Raw genomic sequence first — 24304 nt, 5'->3', positions numbered from 1 at the left:
AGTGTAGCACAAGTGATATCACGATAGACGTTACCTCAGTCACTGATGGGGTAGTGGTACATTCGCCCGTCTTCGGTGCAAGCAGCGTGGGTCCAGTAAATGTTAATAGTTGTATATATGTATATATACACAGGTGCCCTACGACTGACTGGCGACTAATTCAGGGTGTAGTCCACCTTCCGTCCGAAGTCAGCTGGAATAGGCTCGAACACCCCGCGACCCTGAGCAGGATAAGCGGTAATGAGGACGGGTGTTACCTCGCAATATATATAGGTTATATATTTTCTCAGTTACAGTCACAGATGAGTTCAAAATTCATCACCAAAGAAAAAAAAAAAGGAACAAAATCACTAGTCAACGTTCAGCAAAGTAGAAGTACTCATTCTATTTCAACAGAAATTCCTGCAGCTCCTATACTGCTATGGGTGACTCTTGGCAGCCTCCCTTACTAGTTTCTCATCTTTTCATCAATCTTAGAGGGGTGTGCAGTTCTTTGTAATGTCACTGTTGTGCCATATTTTCTCCACTTGATGACTGTTTTTATTGTGTGCCATCATGTGGTTAATGCCTTGGAAATGATTTTGTACCGTCAGACTGACACCTTTGAACAATGAGAGCCTTCTGATGCTGTGGGAACTGCGGACCATAGCTTGTGTTGTAAAATGGGACTACAAAAATGTCAGGAAAAGCCTACTAAAACAATTGAACTTTATTTGGGTTAATCAGAGGCACTTTACATGGTGGCAGGTGTGTGCTAACTCCAAATTAATATGAGTTAGAACTCGATCACAGCCACATCCCCAAATTATAAGAGAGTGTGCACACTTTAGCAAACATTCAGTTATTTTTTACTTCCCTTCTCAAAAATATTTTTTGGGGGTCAATTGAGTTGTAGAAGTTATAGGTCACATTAATAGTGAAAAGTTTTTAAATGAGCGCTTTGTCTCGTCTCGTTTTTTTCCTATCACAAAAACCTGACATTTAAACAGGGGCATGTACAGTGGTATGGAAAAAGTGTTTGCCCCCTGGCTGATTTCTTGCATGTTTGTCACACTTAAATGTTTCCCGTCATCAAACAAATTTAAATATTACTCAGAGACAACACAAATAAACACAAAATGCAGTTTTTAAATGGTTGTTATTAAGGGAGAAAAGAAAAATCCAAACCGACATGGCCCTGTGTGAAAAAGTGATTTCCCTTCCTCCCTGTTATAACATAACTGTGTTTATCATAGTTATGTTATGATAGTTATATCATTTAATTTCTCTAGCCACACTCAGGCCTCATACAGCCACACCTGTTCTCAATCAAGAAATCACTTAAATAGGACCGGCCTGACAAAGTGAAGTAGACCCAAAGATCCTCAAAAGCTAGATATCATGCCGAGATCTAAAGAAACTCAGGAACAAATGAGAATGAAAGTAATTGAGCTCTATCAGTGTGGAAGTGAGAGCAATTATCCACAAATGGTAAAAACATAACAGTGATGAACCCTCCCCGGAGTGGCAGGCTGACCAAAATTACCCCAAAAGCGCAGCGACAACTCATCCAAGAGGTCACAAAAGACCCCACAAGACCCAAGGCACTGCAGTGCAGGCCTCACTTCAGTGTTCATGATTCCACCATTAGGGACAGGGCAAAAATGGCCTGCATTGCCGAGTTCCAAGACGAAAACCACTGCTGAGCAATAAGAACATTAAGGCTCATCTCAATTTTGCCAGAAGACATCTTGATGATCCCCAAGACTTTGGATCAAATACCTTGGTCTGACGAGAAAATAACTTCTTCGAAGGTGTGTGTCCCATTACATTTGGCGTAAAAGTAACACTCCATTTGAGAATAAAACATCATACTAACATTAAAATATGGTGGTGGTAGTGTGACAGTCTAGGGCTGTTTTGCTGCTGAACTTGCTGTGATAAATGGAACCATGAATTCTTCTGTCTCCCAAAAAATCCTGAAGGAAAATGTCCAGCCATCTGTTCGTGACCTCACGCTGTATGTGGCATGACCTTAAAAAGGTGGTTCATGCTCAAAAACCCTCCATCATGGCTCAATTATAACAAATCTGCAAAGACGAGTGGGCCAAAATTCCTCCACAGCCCTCATTACAAGTTATCGCAAACCCTTGATTGCAGTTGTTGCTGCTAAAGGTGGCCCAAGCAGTTATTAGGTGGAGGGGGCAATCACTTTTTCCACACAGGACCATGTAGGTTTGGATTTTTTCCCCTCCCTTAATAATAAAAAACAGTCCGACAACACAAAATGCTGTTTTTTCATATTGAAATTAGTTTGATGATGGGAAATATTTAAGTGTGACAAACATAGGGGCAAAGGGTCAAACACTTTTTCATACCACTGTAAAGGTTAGAAACACTATAGGTGTGAATGGTTGTTTGTCTGTGCTGTGCCTGGCGATGGGCTGGCCCAGGGTGTTCCCAGCTTCTTGCCCAAAGTCAGCTGGGCTAGGCTCCAGATCACATGCGACCAAGTGAGAAAAATCGGTAGAGAAAATCGATGGACAAACAAAAAAAACAAACAAATGCTGCCTTCAATAGACACACCGAGGCAAAGCTGATGTTTACTTCAAGACTGTTGTGTAGTGGACGCCCCAAAAAACAAAATGCATTTTAGACATGTCACAAATACAACTAACAATAAGATGGGGAAAAAAATAGAAAAATCTTTCGCATTATGTCCCTTCCTGCCTCGTAGACGCTGTACATAAAAATCGAAGTAAAAACATAAGCCAAGAATGTTTTTTTTTTCATTCTGTTTTTTTCTTGGCTAAATTGCGAGGTGAACTCTTGAGCAAGTCTCTGATGCGGAGGTACGTTCCCGTGGCTTCAGCCACCTCTGTGTATTCAGGTGTGTCCTCAAAAGGCACAATGCCCTCTGCGAAGCGGCTCCGGTGGGGAACGGCCGACACCTTGGGGGCCACGGCCTTAGGAGAGGGCCCGTTTACATCCTGGCAATCTGGATTGGGGCTCTGGGGATTGTCTTCTTGGGATTTGCTGGGACTGGGACATTTGGGGGTATCCTCTTGTAATTTAAGTGGAGCAGCACTTTGAAGGCTTTCATCCAGGGATTTGATGGGACTTGGACTTCGGAGACTGTCTTGGGATTTTTTGGGATCAGGACGTTGGGGACAGTCTACTTGAGATATAAGTGCAGCAGGACTTTGCGGGCTGTTGTCTTCAGATTTGACTGGAGGAATGTCACCTTTTGTGATAACAGCAGGGGTGCCGCCCTGTTGGGGTCCAGCTAGGCTTTGGGTGCCGCCATTCTGAGGATAAACTAGTCCAGGCAACATTTGATTCTCATCCTGACATCCACCCGCTTCTTTGACAAATTCCATTTCCGAGTCACCCCGTGGAGGCGTGGACACGGTGGGTGACAGCCCAGCAGGGGTTCCGGCCGTGGGTGTCGCCAGGTCACTGTTGGTGGGGGTGTCTGCGTTCTGAAGTGCCGCCCAGATTAGCCTCTGTTGCTTTTCCAGCTCCTCCAGGGTGAGCTCATCCTCCACGGCCTCGCCCATCACCAACCAGTCAGGCCCACACATCGCCGGGGAGCTGTTTCTGGGTGTGCAGGGTGGCGTGCTTTTCGGGAGAGGCGGTGGGGTGGGGGTTGCGGGTGGGGTGCCATGCGGTAGAGGCGGGGGCGAGCTGAAGCAAGGGGAGCCCGGCGGCACCGGTGGTTCAAAATGGAAGTCGCCCCGGCGGGGGGTCTGGTAAGGATTCCCAGGATCTGGTGGGCGGAAACGTGAACGTTTTGTTATTTGTATTACAATTTTAATAATAAAATGATTTGTACTGATTATTGTTTGTTTATATTAATATAAGTATAATTAACAAACAAAGTGTTTAATAAAACTATTTAACGAATACATAATTTACAATAAATTAATTAACAAATGACAATTAGTAAAAAAAAATAAAAAATAAAAATAAAGCATTTCCCCCATATTTTCAATTTACAAATTCACAGATTTCGTTTCCACAGTTGGTGGAGGGAACCTATCCACTATTACTTGCTTTCCTATTCGCTGATTTTTTTTGCTCAAGCTCTGTCGAAGATAAAAGTAGATTTTGGTACCACCCTGTGGCATCTTGGTGCCAAGGAACTCTGTTGAAGTGAGGGGAGGAGCTTTCATTCTACGCCAAATCTCTAATACAAAAGTAGTGGTTTGGCGCCATCGTGTGGCATCAATAGGCAATTACAAGTATTTTTTGGGGGCAGGGTTTCAATTACTCACGAGTTTTTGCTATTCGCAACAGGGCTTAGTCCCCAATAAAAAATTTTGGGGAGGTCCCAAGTGCCACAAATATACTAGGGCTGTCCCGATCCTACTTTTTCATTTCCAATCCGATACTGATACTGCAGGCTTGTGTTTTGGCCGATATCGGTCCAAAAAGATATCATAATCATACATACTTTACTTATTTTGTGGTATGGAACGTTAGAAAAGGCTTGATCAAGCGATATTACTCAAACAGAGAATGATAATCAGCAACAGTAGGTATGAGGAAAAACTGACATTTATTATTAACCAATGGGTTACCTAAAGTAACTTTTAAAATAATGTACTACAATTGAATAAAATCAAAATTATATTCGGAAATCCTGTAAAATAACTTCTACCAAACAAATACAAAATATTGAAGTTGCAACATAACCACCGCTTAACTTAAAAATAAGCATATTTTACATTATAATAGATTAAATAAACAGAAAACAACGAAAAAATAACCAATAAATAATACAAATTATACTTATAAAGTTCAATTCAGTTATTTTTTACTGTCAGTATTGGGTGAGAATAGCATTTGCTTTCTCCAGATGTGCGGCAATATACTTTTGAACTTCTTGATGTAACTGGAATTTATTCTATTGACTGTCGTGGCAGATATGAAATTAGGAATCATGTAGTGAGGCTCGAGGTGCTTTGCGGTCTCTGTGTGCCTCGTTGGGATCACTCCTCCTGCTGTGCACATCTTGATACACGCAGATCTCTAGATGTCATGATTAAATACTGTTAATGACTAATTTTTCACAGAGTTTGAAGAATATATGACAGTATTGTTATAGTGCCTGTTTCTGTGTGTGTATATACAGCGTTTGTGTACCAATATTCATTATTTTGAGACACAAGTGCCCGAGTTCAATGCTAATTTTCGTTAGTTTGTGAATGGTGTTTTTCATTAATTGTGTTAGCTTTGAGCAAGCGATTTTTGTGAAAAATTAATAAAGAAAGTCTGTGATGTATTTTAACATTCAATAGGTGTAATTTTTTTGTTGTGTTTAACTGCAGTGTCAATAAATGACTAAGCAAGCAACCTTGACTCTTACTCCTTGCTATGTTATCCCCTTAGCATCCTGTTCCGATCACGTGGGGTCTGCATGCCTTCCAGGCGTTGCTGGATAGAGTTTGGAATGGACTGCTTGTATAAGAGTGATCAAATCTGAGATTTTAGATCCAGTGTGATTCGATACTTGTTTTTTTGCTGATATCGGACCGATTTCCAATCTCAAAGATCAGCTTGGGACACTCTTAAAATATACAGTAAACCTTTTATTATTTGCGCCTTACCACGTATTTTTGTGCTCTATAGCAGCCAAAGATAGTGCCCAAAAACGTCCTGCTCCTAAGGCGCTATATTTGTAACCGTCTCCACAGTGAACAGTAGCGTAATGCTACATTCTGTTCTGAATTCAGGTAACAGTCACCTCTAAAAATAAAATTGAAAAAAAAGGCTTGACAAATAAAAGAGAATTATTAATATCATCAATTAATCACCCAGACCCATTTCATACCGTTGAGATTTATTGATTATTGTTTACCTGATTCGATATCCATGTCGGAGTTGCTATCATGGCTGGATTTGGGCCTCTTCCTGAGGCTTTGAGATGAGTCAGAGTCGTGAGGCCTCTTGCTGGACGGACCGTCGGGCTGTTGACACATAAGATGTCATTTACACACTGATGCACTTACTACAAACTGTGAAAAATACAGAGCAGGCCAAAAGTAGGTACACACTTGAAAATCTGTGATGCATCGAAAATTCCATCACTGAAATTATTTGGCTAAAAATGGCCCAAAAGTGCATTTTCGATTTTCAGTCGAAACACTCGTCACCGAAAAACAACTCCCGAAAGCAGGTGTTGTGATGAGACGAGTAAAAAACTGTGGCCAGTGCCACACCAGCAACCTAGGAGCTACAGCTGGCTAAGCTAGCTAACACGGCTATACACGATATGGAGCTGCGGAGGCTAAATTCCTCGTCTGGTGTCAACGCATTGTAAGTCCCAAATCATAGCCTCCATGGCGGCAAAGAAGCTACACTTCTGACAAGTATCGTTACCACAAAGGAATGACAAGGAGTAAGTAGAGCTGCAAGCAGCTATAAACGGGCCCTTGTACCACTGGCAGTTTGGGGAACAGGCAAATTGGGGTACGGGGTCACATAAAAATTTGAAAAGACAAGGAGTAAGAGATCGAATGGATTTGATGGTTACTCGCCACGGGCTGCACAAAAAATAGAGGACGGGCTGCAAATGGCCCCCGGGTCATAGGTTGGACACCATCGCTGTAGGACAAGTGCAAAAGTATGGCCCATGCAAATGTGGAAGATGGGCCACAACTGTTCCTTGAAAAGGTAATCACTTCCTGTTGCGTTTCAGATACGGGTTGTAAATATATTAATAGCAGATGAAAAAACAAGTTAAGGTTTGAACACTTAATCCTTTTTTTAATTTACTTGCTCTTATTTTGAAATTCACAGCCCTACTTTTATTTAGTAAATTAGAAAACACACAGCTGTGCTCATATGTTTGATTACCCAGGCAGAATTTGTAAGATGGGTACAATTCTTTCAAGAAAACATGAAGGACCATGCAAAACACATTTAATGGGATTCAAAATGAAACAGTCAATGATTTCAGAAAAGCATTATCATTAAACAAAACAACCAAAAAGAAATTAATGATGGTTGTTGTTCAGTCATGAGTCATATTTAAAAAAATAATAATAATAATTCACAAATTCTGCCAAGGTATGTAAACATATGAGCACAACTGTACATTTATGCAGTCATACGTACCAGTCATGCTGGAATGAAAGAGTAGGCTACACCTTTTTTATAACCACTAGTTGGCGGTGGCAGTTTGGAATGAAAGTGTACAGCTTTTTCATAGCCACGAGATGGCGGCATACATTTATAAAATATGAAAGTTTTCTCCATTGGCCCCTATACCCATGTTTAATGCACACTATTGATTTTTGACAATTTTTTTTGTGGGGGGGGGGGGGGGGAGATGCGCATTATACACGAGAAATTACAGTAATTCTTATTAATGGTTTTTTCAAAAGTGAACTAAAATTAGACCAAGTGTGGGCTCAGGATAGCTTAAAATTTTGCAACATTAATTTAATGCACAAAGGACTCAAGGCACGCTGAACATGGGGGCGGGGCCGCCCTTGTCTTTGAGACAGTTAAAAGGAAGCTTGTTATCGTCCTCATCCACTCTCTTCATCTGCTCAACTGGGACCGGCAGCCCACTGGGGCGCTATTTAACTCAACTAGCCCCCCATTCATTGATGCGATTCCAAAGGCGTTGATTGAAGTTGGCTTCCACTCTCTCCAACATTGCTCTGTTGATTTGGTATGTGGTCTTTGGTCTTTTTTTATCTGTTACTGTGACCTCCGAGCATTACATTGAGATGATACAGTCCCCACCAAAGGTATTGGAACGGTAAGGTCAATTTCTTTTTTTTTGTTGTATACGGAAGACATTTGGGTTTCAGATCAAAAGATGAATGAGACAAAAGTTCAGAATTCCAGCTTTTATTTCATGGTATTTACATCGCGATATGTTTAAGAACTCAGGACAGAGCACCTTTTATTTGAAGCTACCCACTTTTCAAGCATGCAAAAGTATTGGAACATGTGACTGATGGGTGTTTCTAGTTGCTCAGGTGTTGCCTTTTCGATTGAGTACTTAACATTAGATAGTGCTTGTTTTTGGCTTTTACCAGTGGAAACTGCATTTAGCGTTTAGCAAACAAACATGAAGACCAGAGAGCTGTCTATGGGAGAAAAGCAAACCATTTTGAAACTGAGAGAAGAGGGAAAAGAGAGCTATTTCACAAACATTGGGCATATTCAATACAACAATTTGGAATGCCCTGAAAAAGAAACTACTGCTCAGTACAACAACAAATAGGTCGGCCAAGGGTATCAACAGCAGTTGCTGACAGAAACGCTGCGTGAGCTGTGAAGACCCAAAGACGACAGTCTGTGGCATCACTGCCAACCTCCAAGGGGCTGGGGTGAAGGTATCACAATCCACTGTTCGAAGACTTCGAAAGAAGAAATATACAGGCCATACCACAAGAGGCAAACCACTCAGCAAAAAGAATAACTTTAAAATCTATTCTAAAGCTGACTGGAAGCCAGTGTAAAGACTTAAGAATTGGAGTAATATGCTCTGACCTCTTTGTTCTGGTCAGAACCCAAGCTGCAGCAATCTGAATGAGCTGCAGCTGTTTAATACTCTTTTTGGGGAGTCCAGTCAGAAGACCATTCCAATAGTCAACTCTACTTGGGATATAAGCATGGATTAGCTTCTCCTGGTCTGCTTAACACATGTAAGCCTTCACTCTGGATATGTTTTTGAGATGGTAGAAGGCAGTTTTAGTAATTGATTTGATATGACTGTTGAAAGGCGGCACGGTGGCCGACTTGTTAGAGCGTCAGCCTCACAGTTCTGAGGACCCGGGTTCAATCCCCGGCCCCGCCTGTGTGGAGTTTGCATGTGCTCCCCGTGCCTGCGTGGGTTTTCTCCGGGCACTCCGGTTTCCTCCCACATCCCAAAAAACATGCATTAATTAGAGACTCTAAGTTGCCCGTAGGTATGACTGTGAGTGCGAATGGTTGTTTGTTTCTATGTGCCCTGCAATTGGCTGGCAACCAGTTCAGGGTGTACCCCGCCTCCTGCCCGATGACAGCTGGGATAGGCTCCAGCACGCCCGCGACCCTAGTGAGGAGAAGCGGCTCAGAAAATGGATGGATGGATGGATGACTGTTGAAAGTTAGGTCGGAATCTATCAGCACACCACGGTTTCGGACTTGAATTAAACAGTCTGGTAAAGTCAATTGGTCGCAGGCAAGTAAGGGTTATGCCACCAAATATTAAATGTTATTCATTAAGTTAATTTAACAACGTCTGTTCCAATACTTTTGCTTATTTGTAAAGTGGGTGGCTTCAAAACAAAAGCTGCTCTGTCCTGAGTTGTTGAACACAGATGTAAAAACCATGAAATAAAAGCTGAAATTCTGAACTTGTCTCATATTCATCTTTTGATCTGAACCCCAAATGTCTTCAGTATACAACCAAAACAAAAGGAATTGACCTTGCCGTTCCAAAACTTTTGGAGGAGACTATAAATAACTTTTGTGCCTGAATTGCGACAAAGGCACGGCTATACAACGTGCGTGGTTTCAGCAGGTTGGCGCGACGACCCACACAGCGCATGTATGGCCATTCTTCGTCCTCTTTTCGGTGAACACCTCATTTACAGGTTTGCTGATACTCCTTGGCCCCCTCAGTCCCCTGATTTGTCCATGTGTGATTAGATTTTGTGGTGACACCTCAAGGCACGTGTAAGGCACATTGACCCCGTACACTGGACGAGTTGAAGGAAGCTATTCGCGAGGAAGTCACCCAAATCAACAGAACAATGTTGGCGAGAGTGGAAGTCAACTTCCATCAACCCTTTCAGAAATGCATCAATGAAAACTGACACATGATGAATGTTTTTCCATACTTGATTGTGTCAAATGCTATTTCAATACAAACACAATGTGAATAAAATTTTCTTGCAGCTGCCATTTATTACTTTTACCAAAACATCTGTCCTTTCTGCTCCACCCTGTGAAACAAACCTATTACTAGGGATGGAACAGTTTTCGAAAACCGTCAAAACGGTTCAGCTCGACCGTTTCGGTTGGGTCCGCATGTGTTAAGTTCGGTCCACGTGTTCCATCCGGTCCATAACATGCACAACTTTTTGTTTCTCATTTACTAATGAGGTGACAGTCTCATGCCACAGCACAGTCACAAGTTAGCCAAGATGGCGGCGCGGACATCTCATCTGCGTCATGCCCTCCAGCGATGAAGCAGCCAATCATATTGCACGGAGCACGTCACTAGGGATCTTAAGTTGGAGAGAACAGATACAGACCCGTGGAGAAGCAGTAAGCTTACGATGGTACTTCCGCATTATTCTTTCTCCAACGCAAGATCTCTAGTTCCATGGCTTGGCTGCTCCATTTCGAGATATCCCGTCCTTCTCATAAGTTATCTGCACCGACAACTCCCCTTACCCCGCCGACGGCTCAAGCAATGAGTTTCTCCAAGAAGTGCCACGGAAGTGATATCGCTATAATGTTCGTGACTGACTGGAGTGTTTTGATTAACATGGAAATTTGCTTAACCTGAGGATAGGCGATGCTAGCATGTACCGAGCTATCCTTTAAGAGGTGGGAGGCATAAACACAAACTGTTGTAATCCTGACACAGTTTATCTGATTTGGATGTAAATACACAAATTAAAGCTGAAACTATACAGCAAGCAAATCTCATTCATTTCATTTCAAATCCACTGTGGTGGTGCGTTAACCAATAAATGTGATTCATGTCCCATTATTTATGGACCTGACTAATGTAGAGGCATATATCAGTGCTGCTAGTAACAAAACGATCAGGCTTATGGAGTGAATTTTATGCATAAGCCGAGCTCATTCATGTATGATCAGTCGGCCTTTGTTGAGCCAAGGCAACAAATTTTACATTTGAAAAATATCACGATTAAACACCAAACAAAAATATAAATGTATCATCATCTTTTCCTTTCTGCTTGTCCCATTAGGGGTTGCCACAGCGTGTCATCCTTTTCCATGGAAGCCTATGTCCTGCATCTGCCTATCTAACACCAACTGCCCTCATGTCTTCCCTCACTACATCCATCAACCTTCTCTTTGCTATGCCTCTAGTTCTCTTGCCTAGCAGCTCCATCCTCATCACCCTTCTACCAATATATTCATTCTCTCCTCTGGACATCCAAACCTTTGAAGTCTACTCTATCTGTCTCCAAAACATCAAACCTTGGCTGTCCCTCTGATGAGCTCATTTCTAATCCTATCCAACCTGCTCACTCCTAGGGAGAACCTCATCATCTTCATTTCCGGCCCCTCCAACTCTGCTTCCTGTTCTCTTCTGTGCCACTATCTCTAATCCGTACATCATGCCTGGCCTCACCACTTTCTTATAAACTTTGCCCTTCATCCTAGCAGAGACTCTTCTGTTACACAACACACCTGACAACTTCCACCACCCATTCTAACCTGCTTGGATCGGTTTCTTCACTTCCTTACCACACTCACCATTGCTCTGGACTGTCGATCCCAAGTATATGAAGTCCTCCACCCTTGCTATCTCTTCTCCCTGTCGCCTGACTCTTCCCCCTCCAACCCTCTCATTCATGCACAGATCTTACTTCGACTAATCTTCATTCCTCTCCTTTCTAGTCCATGCCTCCACCTTTCTAACTGTTCCTTGCTTTCACTGCAGATCACGTCATCCGCAAACATCACAGTCCACGAGGCTTCCGGTCTAACCTCATCTGTCAGCCTATCCATCACCACTGGAAACAGGAAGGGGCTCAGGGCTGATCCCTGATGGGAGTCACACCTTCACCGTAAACTCCTCTGTCCCACCTACAGCACACCTCACCACTGTTTTGTTGCCCTCATACATGTCCTGTATTATTCTAACATACTTCTCCGCCAAACCAGACTTCTGCATGCAGTACCACAGTTCCTTTCTGGATACTCTGTCATACACTTTCTCTAAATCTACAAAGACACAATGAAGCTCCTTCTGACCTTCTCTACCTATTGCTGTTCTGTTTGGCAATATCTTTGTAGTTTTGGATAATTTTGTCACTTAGTAACCTTTAAAATGTCAGAAAATGGAGAAAAAATATATATTTTTTATCCAATCTCCAGCTGAAAATCACATGATCGACCCCAATTTTCAATTGCGTGATAGGATCAGGACATCCCTAGTTTCAACCCATCATTCCTCCAATCCTATCATTCTTGTCATATTATTCTTGTTTCCTTTCATTCTTCCTTCCCTCAATTCATACCTTCCATCCTTCTTGCCCCTCAATCATTCCTCCCTTCCTTCTATCCATTCTTGTTTCCTTCCATTCTGTTTACTTCATACCTTCTATCCTTCTTCCTTCATACCTTCCATCTTTCCTCTCTTCATACCACTCGTTTCCTTCCATCCCACTTACCTTCCATTGTTGCTTGCTCCTACCTTTCTTGCATCCTTCCTCTCATAACATTCCTCTTTCCTCCCTTTGTTTCTTCTTCCTCCCCTCCATCCTTTCATATATACTTATTTTCTTTCCACCTGCATAACATCCTGATTCCCTTCCTTCCTAGTTTCAGTCCTTCCTCTTGCTGTTTTCCACTACATTCCTTGAATTTTTCTTCCCTTCCTTTCATACATCCTAATTTCCTAAATCTTCCCCTACATTGTAGCTTCCTTTCATACCATCCTTGCTTCCTTCAATGTACCCTTCCTACAATCCATCCTTCCATTCTTCCATCCAAACTCCCTCCTGAAAATAAGTTCAAAAAAAAAGAAAAAAGCTTATATACACTTCTGTATAATTGACTATAGGACCATAGTATGATGAAACCAAATAAAACTGTGAGAGCTGCATATTTGGACAGGACACACAGTGTCCAATTAGTTGATTACTGTTACATCCAACTAGAGTTACTGTTACCGAAGAAAAGTGGCTGGACAGGTAGGCGGCGTAGTTGTGCTTCAAGTGATTGCTCTGCATGGGAACGGAACTGTAAAGCATGAACTCCTGAACGAGAGCACAAAATACAAAACCTTCATTTAGTTCAATAGTGACTCATTGACAGTATTTCATAAATAATGGGAATGTTTTCCCCCACATTTTAAATAAACTTAATAGTGACAATAGTGTTGACTTACATCTTTGACTTTGTGCGGGGCTGGCACATTGAATCCTGGGAAATCCACCAGTTTGGAAACATCATAAGAGACATTTTGTGTGCTGGTCATATTGCTGTCATTTGACACTTGATTAAGACAAACAAAACAGAAAAGTGTGAGTTCTATTTATGGCAGTGAGGCATAGTGACAGACAACAAATGAATGGTCTTCTATTAGATGGCAAGTACATACAATAATTAATGTATCCACTTTTTGTGACATTTTTGTTTGTTGTTCTGCCGTAAGATTTTTCAATTGTAAAATGTGCGCCTTCGTTCCATAAATGTTGGAAATCACTGCTCTAGTCAGATCATGTATTCTAATCAGTCAGTTCAAACCAACATTACAACATGGCAGTAATAATGGGTGCTAACTTACTAGAATTACTTTATTGTAATTAAATTACTGCACACACACCAAAACTTTAGAGCATGATTAGACAGAACGCCTGCATGTTCACTTACAACCGTTAGTGCTAGTACTAGTTTGCTAGGCTACATAACGTTTTGTTGCCTGCTTGCAAGCGGTATCGTATTAAAAGTCTGTGAACATACCTCAAGAAAGCCTTAAAAGAACATCCTCTCCTGAACACCGGTGACCACCAACACACGGTCTTCCCCATTTTGTTCTTATAAACACACGGCGCGATCCATTATTGTTGTCATCGCCATGGTAATGAGTGTATCTGGTAGCGTTTGAGTTGACGAGATAAAGCCCAGTGATCGTAAAAGACGGGATGAGGTGGTATCGGAATACAAGATTTTAATGCAGTAGTAGTGCATAGTGCAATCGTGAAAGACCAACTTTTTCTTGTAGTCTGATCTGGGCATTACATGTGGTCTGTCCCACACCTCCGACATGTTTTTTTTTTTTTTTTAAATAACTATTGGTGGCCAGATATTTAAAGCATTACATCAAAAGACACGCTACAAGGCTAAAAATAAACTAGCTTTTGGATTTGAATATACTGTACACGACAGCGACGTGGAGTAAATGTATTTTGCGGAGCCGATCAATGACGTCATTGATCGGATCAGCGAATGACATTAAAGCCGATCAGCATAAAACGCTAATTATTGGCCGATACCGATCAGATCGGCGTAAAGTAGATCAAAATAAAATCATGACATGGCCGCCACGTCAATGGCCCACATTCAACATGGCAGCCGCATAGGCACGAGGCACTTTTTTTTTTTTTAAGAATTGGACCTATTTATTTTGTGTATATGTGATCTGGAAATAAGTCAATCCCATTCTCTGCCTGCATTGTGCCACAACGCCAGTAAACAACAGCAGCTAATTCTGGAACTGACTGACTTTGTCAACAGCAGTTCAAGTGACAAATGGAAACTATTTTTGTACACATTGTTCTGTCCCAATGGTCCGTTTTATTAGATATCCGTTATATCACGGTCCATTTTATCGAGGTTCCACTGAACTTTGGGTCAAAACTTTCCAACATTGATAAATCAATGCTATTTCATTCATTCCTTTTCCGTACCGCTTATCCTCACTAGGGTCGCGGGTGTCCTGGAGCCTATCCCAGCTATCTTTGGGCGAGAAGATACCCTGAAGTAGTCGCCAGCCAATCGCAGTGCACATATAAACAACCACTTGCCCTCACATTCACACCTACGGACAATTTAGAGTCTTCAATTAACCTATGATGCATGATTTTGGGATGTGGGAGGAAACCGGAGTACCCAGAGCAAAACCATGCAGGCACGGGGGGAACATGCAAATTCCACACAGGCCAAGGCCAGATTTGAACCCGGGTCCTCAGATCTGTGAGGCAGATGTGCGAACCAGTCGACCACCGTACCTCAATGCTTTTTTTTCTAATGAAAAAGAAAAAAAAAAAACAAAGAAAAAAAAAAAAAGTCCTAACGACAACTCTCAAATTAATTGAAACATCAAAACAAAACAACTATTACTCGCCCAGCCCTAGTAAGTAGTCATACCATTTCCATCGTAGAGCATTAAACCAGAGTTCTCCATTTCGGCTTCTTTGAGCCAACCAGGCGGATAGCCCAGCTGCCTCATGCGATAGATGAGAGGCGGCAGGGTGTTAGAATCCAATCCCAGTGCTGACAAAAGGTCCTCGCTGCACATGACACCACATCATACTTTACAAATGAAGGTTTACTCAAACAAGAAGTATGTGTGTGTGTGTGTGTGTGTGTGTGTGTGTGTGTGTGACAATAAATCCATGCCTCAAGATTCCAGGCTTGTATTTGGAGAAACGCTCCTCCACCTCGTCGGCATGGTAGCGCTGGTTACTGAGCCCGGCCAGGTTCTGGTTGAACTCCTTTCTTCTCTCGTTGATGGCTGCCATGTCTTTAGGCTGACAACACACAACCAAACTAATGTGTCATCATGATTATGACACGTGATTATTCAATATGTAAGAAAGCTAACCCTGGTTTAAAATTCGAGTTTAGGCTTGAAACCCTAATCATGTTTTAAAACCCTACTTTGAAACCCTAACCCTGGCTTGAAAACATAACACTGACTTGAAATCCCAATGTAAAACCCTAATCCTGCCTCGAAACCAGAACCCTGTCTTGAAACCCTAATTTAAAACCTTAACCAAGGCTGGAAAGTGTACTTTGAAACCTTAACCATGGCTTGCAAACCTACTTTGAAAGCCAAACAGGCTTGAAACCCTAATTTGAAAAAAAATTCTGATTCTGGTGGGGTTTTTTTTCTTCCTTTTTTCTTTTCTTTTCTAGTTCATTGGTTGATTTTGGCACGACAAACCGATCCAGGTAAACTGTTCTTTTTCTGTTCAGGAAAGGGGGGGGGGGGGTGAAAAACAACATTAAAGGTCAATTACATTGTTATTTAAAAGATTAAAATATTAATTGCTCTGGTAGCCAATTTGCTGCACATTTCCTTTGATAATTTTTTTTTTGTATTGCTGCACTCGTGATCACCAGCGAACGCTTGAGACACCGGGTGGTCGACCAGAATTTCCTCGAAGCCATCTGGAAGTCTCTCTCCATGGCCTCACCGAACTCCTCCCATGCGTGAGTTTTTGCTTCTGTGACCACCAAAGCTGCATTCCACTTGGCCAGCCGGTACCAATCAGCTGGCTCAGGAGTCCAACAGGCCAAAAAGTCCCGATAAGACTCCTTCTTAAGCTTGACGGCATCCCTCACCGTTGATGTCCACCAACGGGTTCGAGGATTGCCCCCACGACAGGCACCGACCACCTTACGGCCAGAGCTCCGGTTGGCCGCCTCAGCAATGAGGCGTGGAACATGGTGCACCTGAGTGCACCATGTTCCATTGAGTCTGAACTCAATGTCCCCCACCTGTCGGAGGTCGGAGTTGAAACTCCTTCTGACAGGGGATTCTGCCAGACGTTCCCAGCAGACCCTCACAATACGTTCGGCCCTGCCGTTTCTGCCAATCACACCCTTCCAGGTCTCGCTGTCATTGCCCACGTGAGCATTGAAGCCCTCAGCAGAATGATGGAGTCCCAAGGAGGAGCGCTCTCCAGCACCCCCTCTAAGGACTACAAAAAGGGTGGGCACTCTGAACTGCTGTTTGGTGCATACACACAAAAACAACAGTCAGGACCCGACGTCCCCCACCCAAACGTGGAGGGAGGCTACCCTCTCGTCCACTGGGGCGAACCTCAACGTATAGGCGCCGAGCCGAGGGGACAGGTGGCAAAAAAGACGAAGAAAGTTGAGGAATGCTCATCAAACACCTGTTTGAAACATCCCACGGGTGAACAGGCTAATTGGGAATATGTGGGTGCCATGATTGGGTATAAAAAGAGCTTCCCTGAATTGCTCAGTCATTCACAAGCAAAGATGGGGCGAGGTTCACCTCTTTGTGAACAAGTGCGTGAGAAAATAGTCGAAGTTTACGGACAATATTCCTCAACGTACAATTGCAAGGAATTTAGGGATTTCACCATCTATGGTCCATATCATCATCAAAAGGTTCAGAGAATTTGGAGAAATCACTGCACGTACGCAGCAAGGCCGAAAACCAACATTGAATGCCCGTGACCTTCGATCCCTCAGGCGGCAATGCATAAAAAAATCAACAATGTGTAAAGGATATCACCACATGGGCTCAGGAACACTTCAGAAAACCAATGTCAGTAAATACAGTTCGGCGCTACATCCGTAATGTGCAACTTGAAACTCTACTATGCAAAGCAAAAGCGATTTATCAACAACACCCAGAAACGCCGCCGGATTCTCTGGGTGCGAGCTCATCAAAGATGGACTGACTGAAGTGGAAAAGTGTTCTGTGGTCCGACGAGTCCACATTTCAAATTGTTTTGGGAAATTTCAGACGTCGTGTCCTCTGGGCCAAAGAGGAAAAGAACCATCCGAACTGTTATTGACGCAAAGTTCAAAAGCCAGCATCTGTGATGGTATGGGGCTGTCTTAGTGGCAATGGCATGGGTAACTTACACATCTGTGAAGGCATCATTAATGCTGAAAGGTACATACAGGTTTTGGAGAAACATGCTGCCATCCAAGCAACATCTTTTTCATGGATGCCCCTGCTTATTTTAGCAAGACAATGCCAAACCACATTCTGCACGTGTTACAACAGCGTGGGTTCGTAGTAAAAGACTGCGGGTACTAGACTGGCCTGCCTGCAGTCCAGACCTGTCTCCCATTGAAAATGTGTGGCGCATTATGAAGCGTAAAATACGACAACGGAGACCCCGGACGGTTAAACAGTTGAAGCTGTACATCAAGCAATAATGGGAAAGAATTCCACCTACAAAGCTTCAACAATTAGTGTCCTCAGTTCCCAAATGTTTATTGAATGTTGTTAAAAGAAAAGGTGATGTAACATAGTGGTTAAACATGAACCTGTCCCAGCTTTTTTGGAACGTGTTGCAGCCATAAAATTTTAAGTTAATGATTATTTGATAAAAACAAAGTTTATCAGTTTGAACATTAAATGTCTTTGTAGTGTATTCAATTAAATATAGGTCCAACATGATTTGCAAATCAATGTATTCTGTTTTTATTTATGTTTAACAAAACGTCCCAACTTCATTGAAATTGGGGTTGTATATCATTACCGTGAAGGGATTCAATTTTAGGTAATAGTGCCCAGCCCGACTTAACACTATCTTGAAACCCTAACACTGGCTGGAAAGCATGCTTTAAAATCCTAGCCCAGACTTGAACCACTAATTTCAAAGCTTAACCAGTTTGAAACCTAAACCCAGGCTTGAAAACCTAATACCATCTTGAACCCCTACTTTGAAACCCTAACCTCTGGCTTGAAACCCTACTTGTAAAACCGAATGTCTTGAAACCTTACTTATAAACCCTAACCCTATCTTGAAACCCTGACTTGAAACCATTATAGACTTGAATCCCCACTTAGAAAATCTAATTTGAAACCTTAAAACCTGTTTTGAAATCCTAATGCTGCCTTTAACACTGCCTTGTTTTTTGTAAAGACAATATTGCATCCGATTAGATGGCGCAAGTGTTACCAATATTGTGCTCTGCGTGTGTGTGTGTATTTTGACTGACCTTGGGGCAGTCTCTCATTTGATGACCGCTTGAACCGCAGTTAAAACACATAGATTTGGGCCTGCAATGGACACAGAAGTCATGTCAAATATTAGCAATAACAATAATAATAAAACAGAACTAGTGCATCTATGACAGATTTTACATCACACCTTTTGTCCTTCACATCTATGTCCTGCCCATCCGTGCCGATAACCTGGTAGAAGATCTGCTGGTAGCTTTTGCTCCACTTAAGGAAATGACATTTCATGAAGAATACACAAGCAACAACAGCAAGAGTGTTTTAAAGCTCCACACTGATCCGGTGTCAGCACCGTCTTTAAGATACGTCGGGACTTCCCATCCGTCAGTGTGCTGAGGGCTGTCATTGAACAGCGGCTGGCCCAGTTTGTCCACGCTGAAGCTTCTGAAATACAACACGCTGCCCACCACCTGTTTTTACACACACACACACACACACACACACACACGCATCATTATTCCTTCGGCACAGCAAAGCAGCCGATTTCCAAAATATATGACAAAAATTATTTGGGTGAAATGGGATCGTTAGGAGTTCTGTGTGTCTGTTTGTGTATGTACAGCAGCTGAAATAAGTATTTAACATGTCACCATTTTTCTCACTAAATATATTTCCAAAGGTGCTTTCTGACATGAAATCTTCACCAGATGTCGGGAACAACCCAAATAATCCATACATACAAAGAAAGTAGAACAAATACGATCAGAAATTAAGTGTAATAATGTGAAATGACACAGGGAAAAGGTATTGAACACATGAAAAAAGGTAGGTGCAAAAAGGCATCGAAAGCCAAGACCATATCTAAAATCTATCAATAATCAAACAGCAATCCAGCCCCTTGTCAATGCAAATAAATATCAGCTGGTTCAGCCCTAATTGATGGCCTACAAAAAAGGTCTCATTGCCAAGGTGTGAGCCAAGACACATCTCATGATGGGTAAGAGCAAAGAGTTGTCTCAAGACCATCGCAAACTAATTGTTGCAAAACATAACAATGGCATTGGTAACAGGCGTATATCTAAGCTTCTCAACGTTCCAGTGAGCACGGTTGGGGCCATAATACATAAGTGGAAAGCCAATCATACCACCATAAATTTGTTCTGAATTCCAGCTTTTATCTCATGGTATTTACATCTAGATGTATTAAACAACGGAGGAGAGAGCACCTTTTGCTTGAAGCCATCGATGCACTTTTCAAGTGAGGACAAGTATTGGAACATGTGATTGATGGGTATGCTCAGGTGTTTCCTTTTAGATTGATTGCCTGAACAGTGCTTGTTTTTGGCTTTCATCTGTGAAAACTACATTTGCTGTTAAGCAAATATGAAGACCAGAGAGTTGTCTATGGGAGAAAACTAAACCATTTTGAAGCTGGGAGTAGAGGGAAATTTGATCAGAGCTATTGCACAAACATTGGCCATAGTCAATACAACAATCCTGAAAAAGAAAGAAACTACTGTTGTACTGATCAGCAGACATCGAACAGGTCGGCCAAGGGTATCTACAGCAGCTTATGAAGAACATTGTGAGAGCTGTGAAGAAACACCCAAAGACAACAGTCAGTGACATTACTGTCAACCTCCACAGGGCAGGGGTGAAGGTATCATAATCCACTGGTCGAGGAAGACTTCGAGAGAAGAAATATACAGGGCATACCACAAGACGCAAACCACTCATCAGCAAAAAGAATGGGAACGCCAGATTGGATTATGCAAAGACGTACAGAGATGAGCCACAAAGGTTTTGGAACAGTTTTATGGACTGATGAGACCAAGATGAACCTCTACCAAAGTGATGGAAAGGCCAAAGTATGGACAAAGAAAGAATCTGCTTATGATTCAAGTCAGCTGGGATAGGCTCCAGCTCACCTGCAACCCTGGTGAGGTTAAGCTGTATGTAAAATGAATGGATATTTTAATTATACCAAAAGGAAGTTTAAATTTAGGATTATGCCAATATAACATACAATAACCTAATAATATTGTATAGGTTACCTGCAATGACATTTAAGATCCAGCAGATGTCTGTATTGAACAACACAGGAACACACTACCGACACAGTATCAATAGTTTGCCCAGTGTGCCGCTACCCTTCACAAGGCCTCATCTATCACGAGTAAAATGGGTCATGTACCTAAACTACATGAAAGTAATATTTAAGTTTCCTCTCGGGGGGTCTTCTTTTTAGTCAGCTGGTCTAAACTCAACGCACAGCCATGAAACTACTGCAATATTATGTCACCTGCTAAAATGCTAGCAACTCAAGTGAAGTTGCAAAAAACAAAGGCTGTTTATGACTTTCTAAATTAATACCTTGTTTTTTTTATACTTATAATAAATGCTAAGGTTAAGCTGAAATTTATTTGTGTGTGTGTTTACAGTTTGGATTGCCTCACTGAAAATGTTTTAAGACACCAAAATACAGTTTAATGCTCGATGTGAATAAATAAAATTTGATTATCTAAAAAAGAACCAATTAGTCATTCATTATTAGGGGAAATGGCTTATTTTTTGTTGTGCATTCATAATTGCTCTTTACCCACGCAAACATAGTTTATCCGAATATCCGATTAGAGAACATTTTTAGTATGATTCTAGAATACTAAAAATGTTTGATAGCTGCAGCCCTCGACACAGCGTCTCAAACTAAAGATAATTCCATCATTTCTGACATGTAAAATATTTTAAAAATATGTAATATTTAAAATACAGTGACAAGTGCTTTCACCACAAAAGGGCAGGAGACGTGAGTGGGGGTGTTAAACTGAACGCCCCTGCCGAAGGCTCAAGGAATACTTTTCCACAGAGTCAGTTAAGGCTGTGAAAACAGGATTTGTGAGTGTGTGAACTCACTTTAAAGGCTTCCGTTGTGGTTCTCACGCTAGTGGAAGACATGTTGAGTGGGTCTTCATCAATGGCAAATGAGGAAGGCTTCACAGAGGACACAGAAGAATTTATTTTTATTTTATTTTTTAGTGATCAAAATGAAAATATACATGGTATATATACATCCACACAAACGCAGCATTTACATACAGACGCATCACATCCACACACCCATGCAGCACATCAACAAAGGCACGGACACAGACGAGCGTGCACACCTGAGGCTTCATGTGTGATGCCGAGCGTCTGTTGTGGTTTCCCTCTTTCTGATATCTCAGTATGACACCGCAGATGGAATCCTCTATTTCTTGACGACATTGCCTGAGAATTAAAGTTTCAGTGAGGACAAGATTTTTGTCAACAAAAGGACATTGATTTGGACTTTCTGAATTTTTGGGTTTTTGAAATCCTACTTGAACATCCTGACTAGACTTTACACCGATTTTAAATCGGGCTGATCGGTCGGTGTCTGCCGATATTTAGCATTTTATGCTGATCGGCTTTAATGTCATAATTCGCCAGTCCGATCAAGGCTCTGCAAAAGACATTTACTCCGCGTTGCCATCATGCACAGTATATTTGAATCCAAAAGCTAGTTTATTTTTAGCCTTGTCGCGCGTCTTTTGATGTAGTATTGGAAATATCTGACAGCCAATGAAGTTATTAAAAAAAACAAAAAAAAACATAATGCCCAGCTCAAACAAGACAATTTTGCTCTCACAATTGCACTATGTCAGACTACTGCAATAAAATATTGTATTCAGATACCACTGCACCCCGTTTTTTACAATCATTGGGCTTTGTCAACTCAAATGTGACTGGATCCACTCTTGTTGTCGTGGTGACGACAACAAGAGTGGAGCTCTTGTATTATAAGGACAAAATGGGGGGAAATGTGTGTTGGTGGTCACCGGTGCTCAGGACAGGAGAGGACGTTGGCTTAAGGCTTGCTTGAGGTATGTTCCCGTACTTTGAATAAGATATGGCTCGCTGGTAGGCAACAAAAACTTATGTAGCCTAGCAAGCTAGTGGTACCACGAACGGTTAGACGTAAACATGTCGCCGTTCTGTCGAATCATGCTCTAAAATTTCAGTGTGGGTGAAGTAATTTCATTAAAAATAAAGTAATTTAATTACAGCAAGTTAGCACCCATTATTTCTGTCATGTTGGTTTGGCCTGACTGATTAGAATACATGATCTGACTAGAGCAGTGATTTTCAACCTTTATGGAGTAAAGAAAACATATTTTACAATTGAAAACTCTCACAGCACACCAACAAACAAAAATGCCACAAAAAGTGGATACATTATTTACTGTATGTACTTCCTGCCATCTTATAGAAGACCATTTATCATTTGTTCTGTCTGTCACTATGCCTCACTGGCATAAATAGATGAACAAAGCTAGATTTATTGTAAATATAATTTTATGAGCAATTAAGTACACAAGTATATACAGTCAATGAACAGGTCACATAAAGACGCATTCCTCCATCTTGTGATCGGTTATCGTCTTTTTCAACTCGCTGATCGGCCCCAAAAATCCTGATCGTGTAAAGCCTAATCTTGACCCTATCTTGAAATATTTAAACCTTGCTTGAAGTTCTTACTCTCATTTGAAACCCTAATTTAAACCCCATATCCTTGACTTGAAACCTAAATTTTAAACCTTAAACCTTTCTTGAAACCCAAACCTTGGCTTGATTCACTCACGCAGATTTGGAACTGTACTTGAAAACCCCAACCCAGGCTTAGAACAACTAATTTTAAACTCTACTTCCCTCTTGAAACCGTAATTTTAAACCTTAACCCTAATTTGAAAATCCTAAACCACACCTTAGACTGTTGAAACCCAACTTTGAAACCCTAACCGACACTTGAAACTCTATGAAACCTTAACCCGGTCATAAAACCCTTACCAATGCTTGAAGCCCAACTTTGAAAAATAAAACCTGCCTAGAAACCCAAATTTAATACCTTAACCCCATCTTGACATCCTTACCCAGGCTTGAAACCCTACTTTGAACCCTAACCCTGTATTGAAACCGAATTTCCTGTCTTGAAACAATGCTTGAAAGAAACCCGACTAGAAACCCTAATTTTAAACCTTTAACCTGTTTTACTCTTGCCACTCTTTGCCACGCCTGAAACCTTACCACTGTCTTAAAAACCTAACCTTGTCCTGAAACCCTACTTTTAAACCTTAACCCTGGCTACAAATCCCAAAGTTGAAACCTGAACCCACGCTTCAACCCCTTTTGAAACTTACTTTGATATGACATTGTTGGAATAAATAATTTGAGCGATGGGGCCGCCGATGTTGACATCTTCTATCGTGATTCCGCTGTACAGGAAAAACAACAAACAACATTATCCACAAGCCCACAACCCTGTAAAATAAAACCACCACCATAGTGTTAATTTGTCACCTGGGTCGCGTCAGGATGTTCAACTTTCTCCTCAAAGCTTTATGTGAACCACAAATTAAGGATTACAGTATTAAAACTACATAGCTAGCTACAGTTAGCATCGGCAATGCTCAGCCGCGCAAGGATATTCTCTTCCGTTAGCTTCTCAATGCAGTCGTCGCACTCGACCAGGCGGCTCCGGAGTCTCCCAGTCTCTCCATCGTCCTCCGCTGTGTCGGCGCCTTCCCCGTCCGGAAAGCGAATGTGCGTGGGGGCCGGGATGAAGTCCTCTGGTTGTTCAAAGAGCTTCGCGTCTCCAAAATCGACTTCAGCCATTTTTTCCATTACAGCCCC

General features: G+C 41.8%; 1 protein-coding gene across 2 annotated transcripts; it reads right to left on the bottom strand.

Moving 5' to 3' along the window:
- Window positions 1-600: 600 nt before the first annotated feature.
- On the bottom strand, window positions 601-24304 carry zcchc8 (zinc finger, CCHC domain containing 8). Of its 2 annotated transcripts, XM_061672423.1 has the most exons (14): window positions 24100-24304; window positions 23972-24014; window positions 23812-23886; window positions 21760-21862; window positions 21509-21586; window positions 18962-19065; window positions 18786-18851; window positions 18634-18694; window positions 15319-15449; window positions 15067-15209; window positions 13085-13191; window positions 12867-12953; window positions 5843-5951; window positions 602-3748 (listed from the first exon to the last, which is right to left on the bottom strand). In XM_061672423.1, exons 1-14 carry the CDS (start codon window positions 24293-24295, stop codon window positions 2769-2771), a joined length of 2283 nt encoding a protein of 760 aa, XP_061528407.1. In that variant the 5' UTR covers window positions 24296-24304; the 3' UTR covers window positions 602-2768. The 2 variants fall into 2 exon arrangements, with proteins under 2 accessions (XP_061528408.1, XP_061528407.1); XM_061672424.1 differs by lacking the exon at window positions 12867-12953 and having other exon boundaries at window positions 601-3748.

Source organism: Phycodurus eques, chromosome 3 (assembly GCF_024500275.1).
Source record: "Phycodurus eques isolate BA_2022a chromosome 3, UOR_Pequ_1.1, whole genome shotgun sequence".
Lineage (NCBI taxonomy): Eukaryota > Metazoa > Chordata > Actinopteri > Syngnathiformes > Syngnathidae > Phycodurus > Phycodurus eques.
Note: the sequence above shows the minus strand (reverse complement) of the source record. Positions and strands in the feature narration are given on the sequence as shown.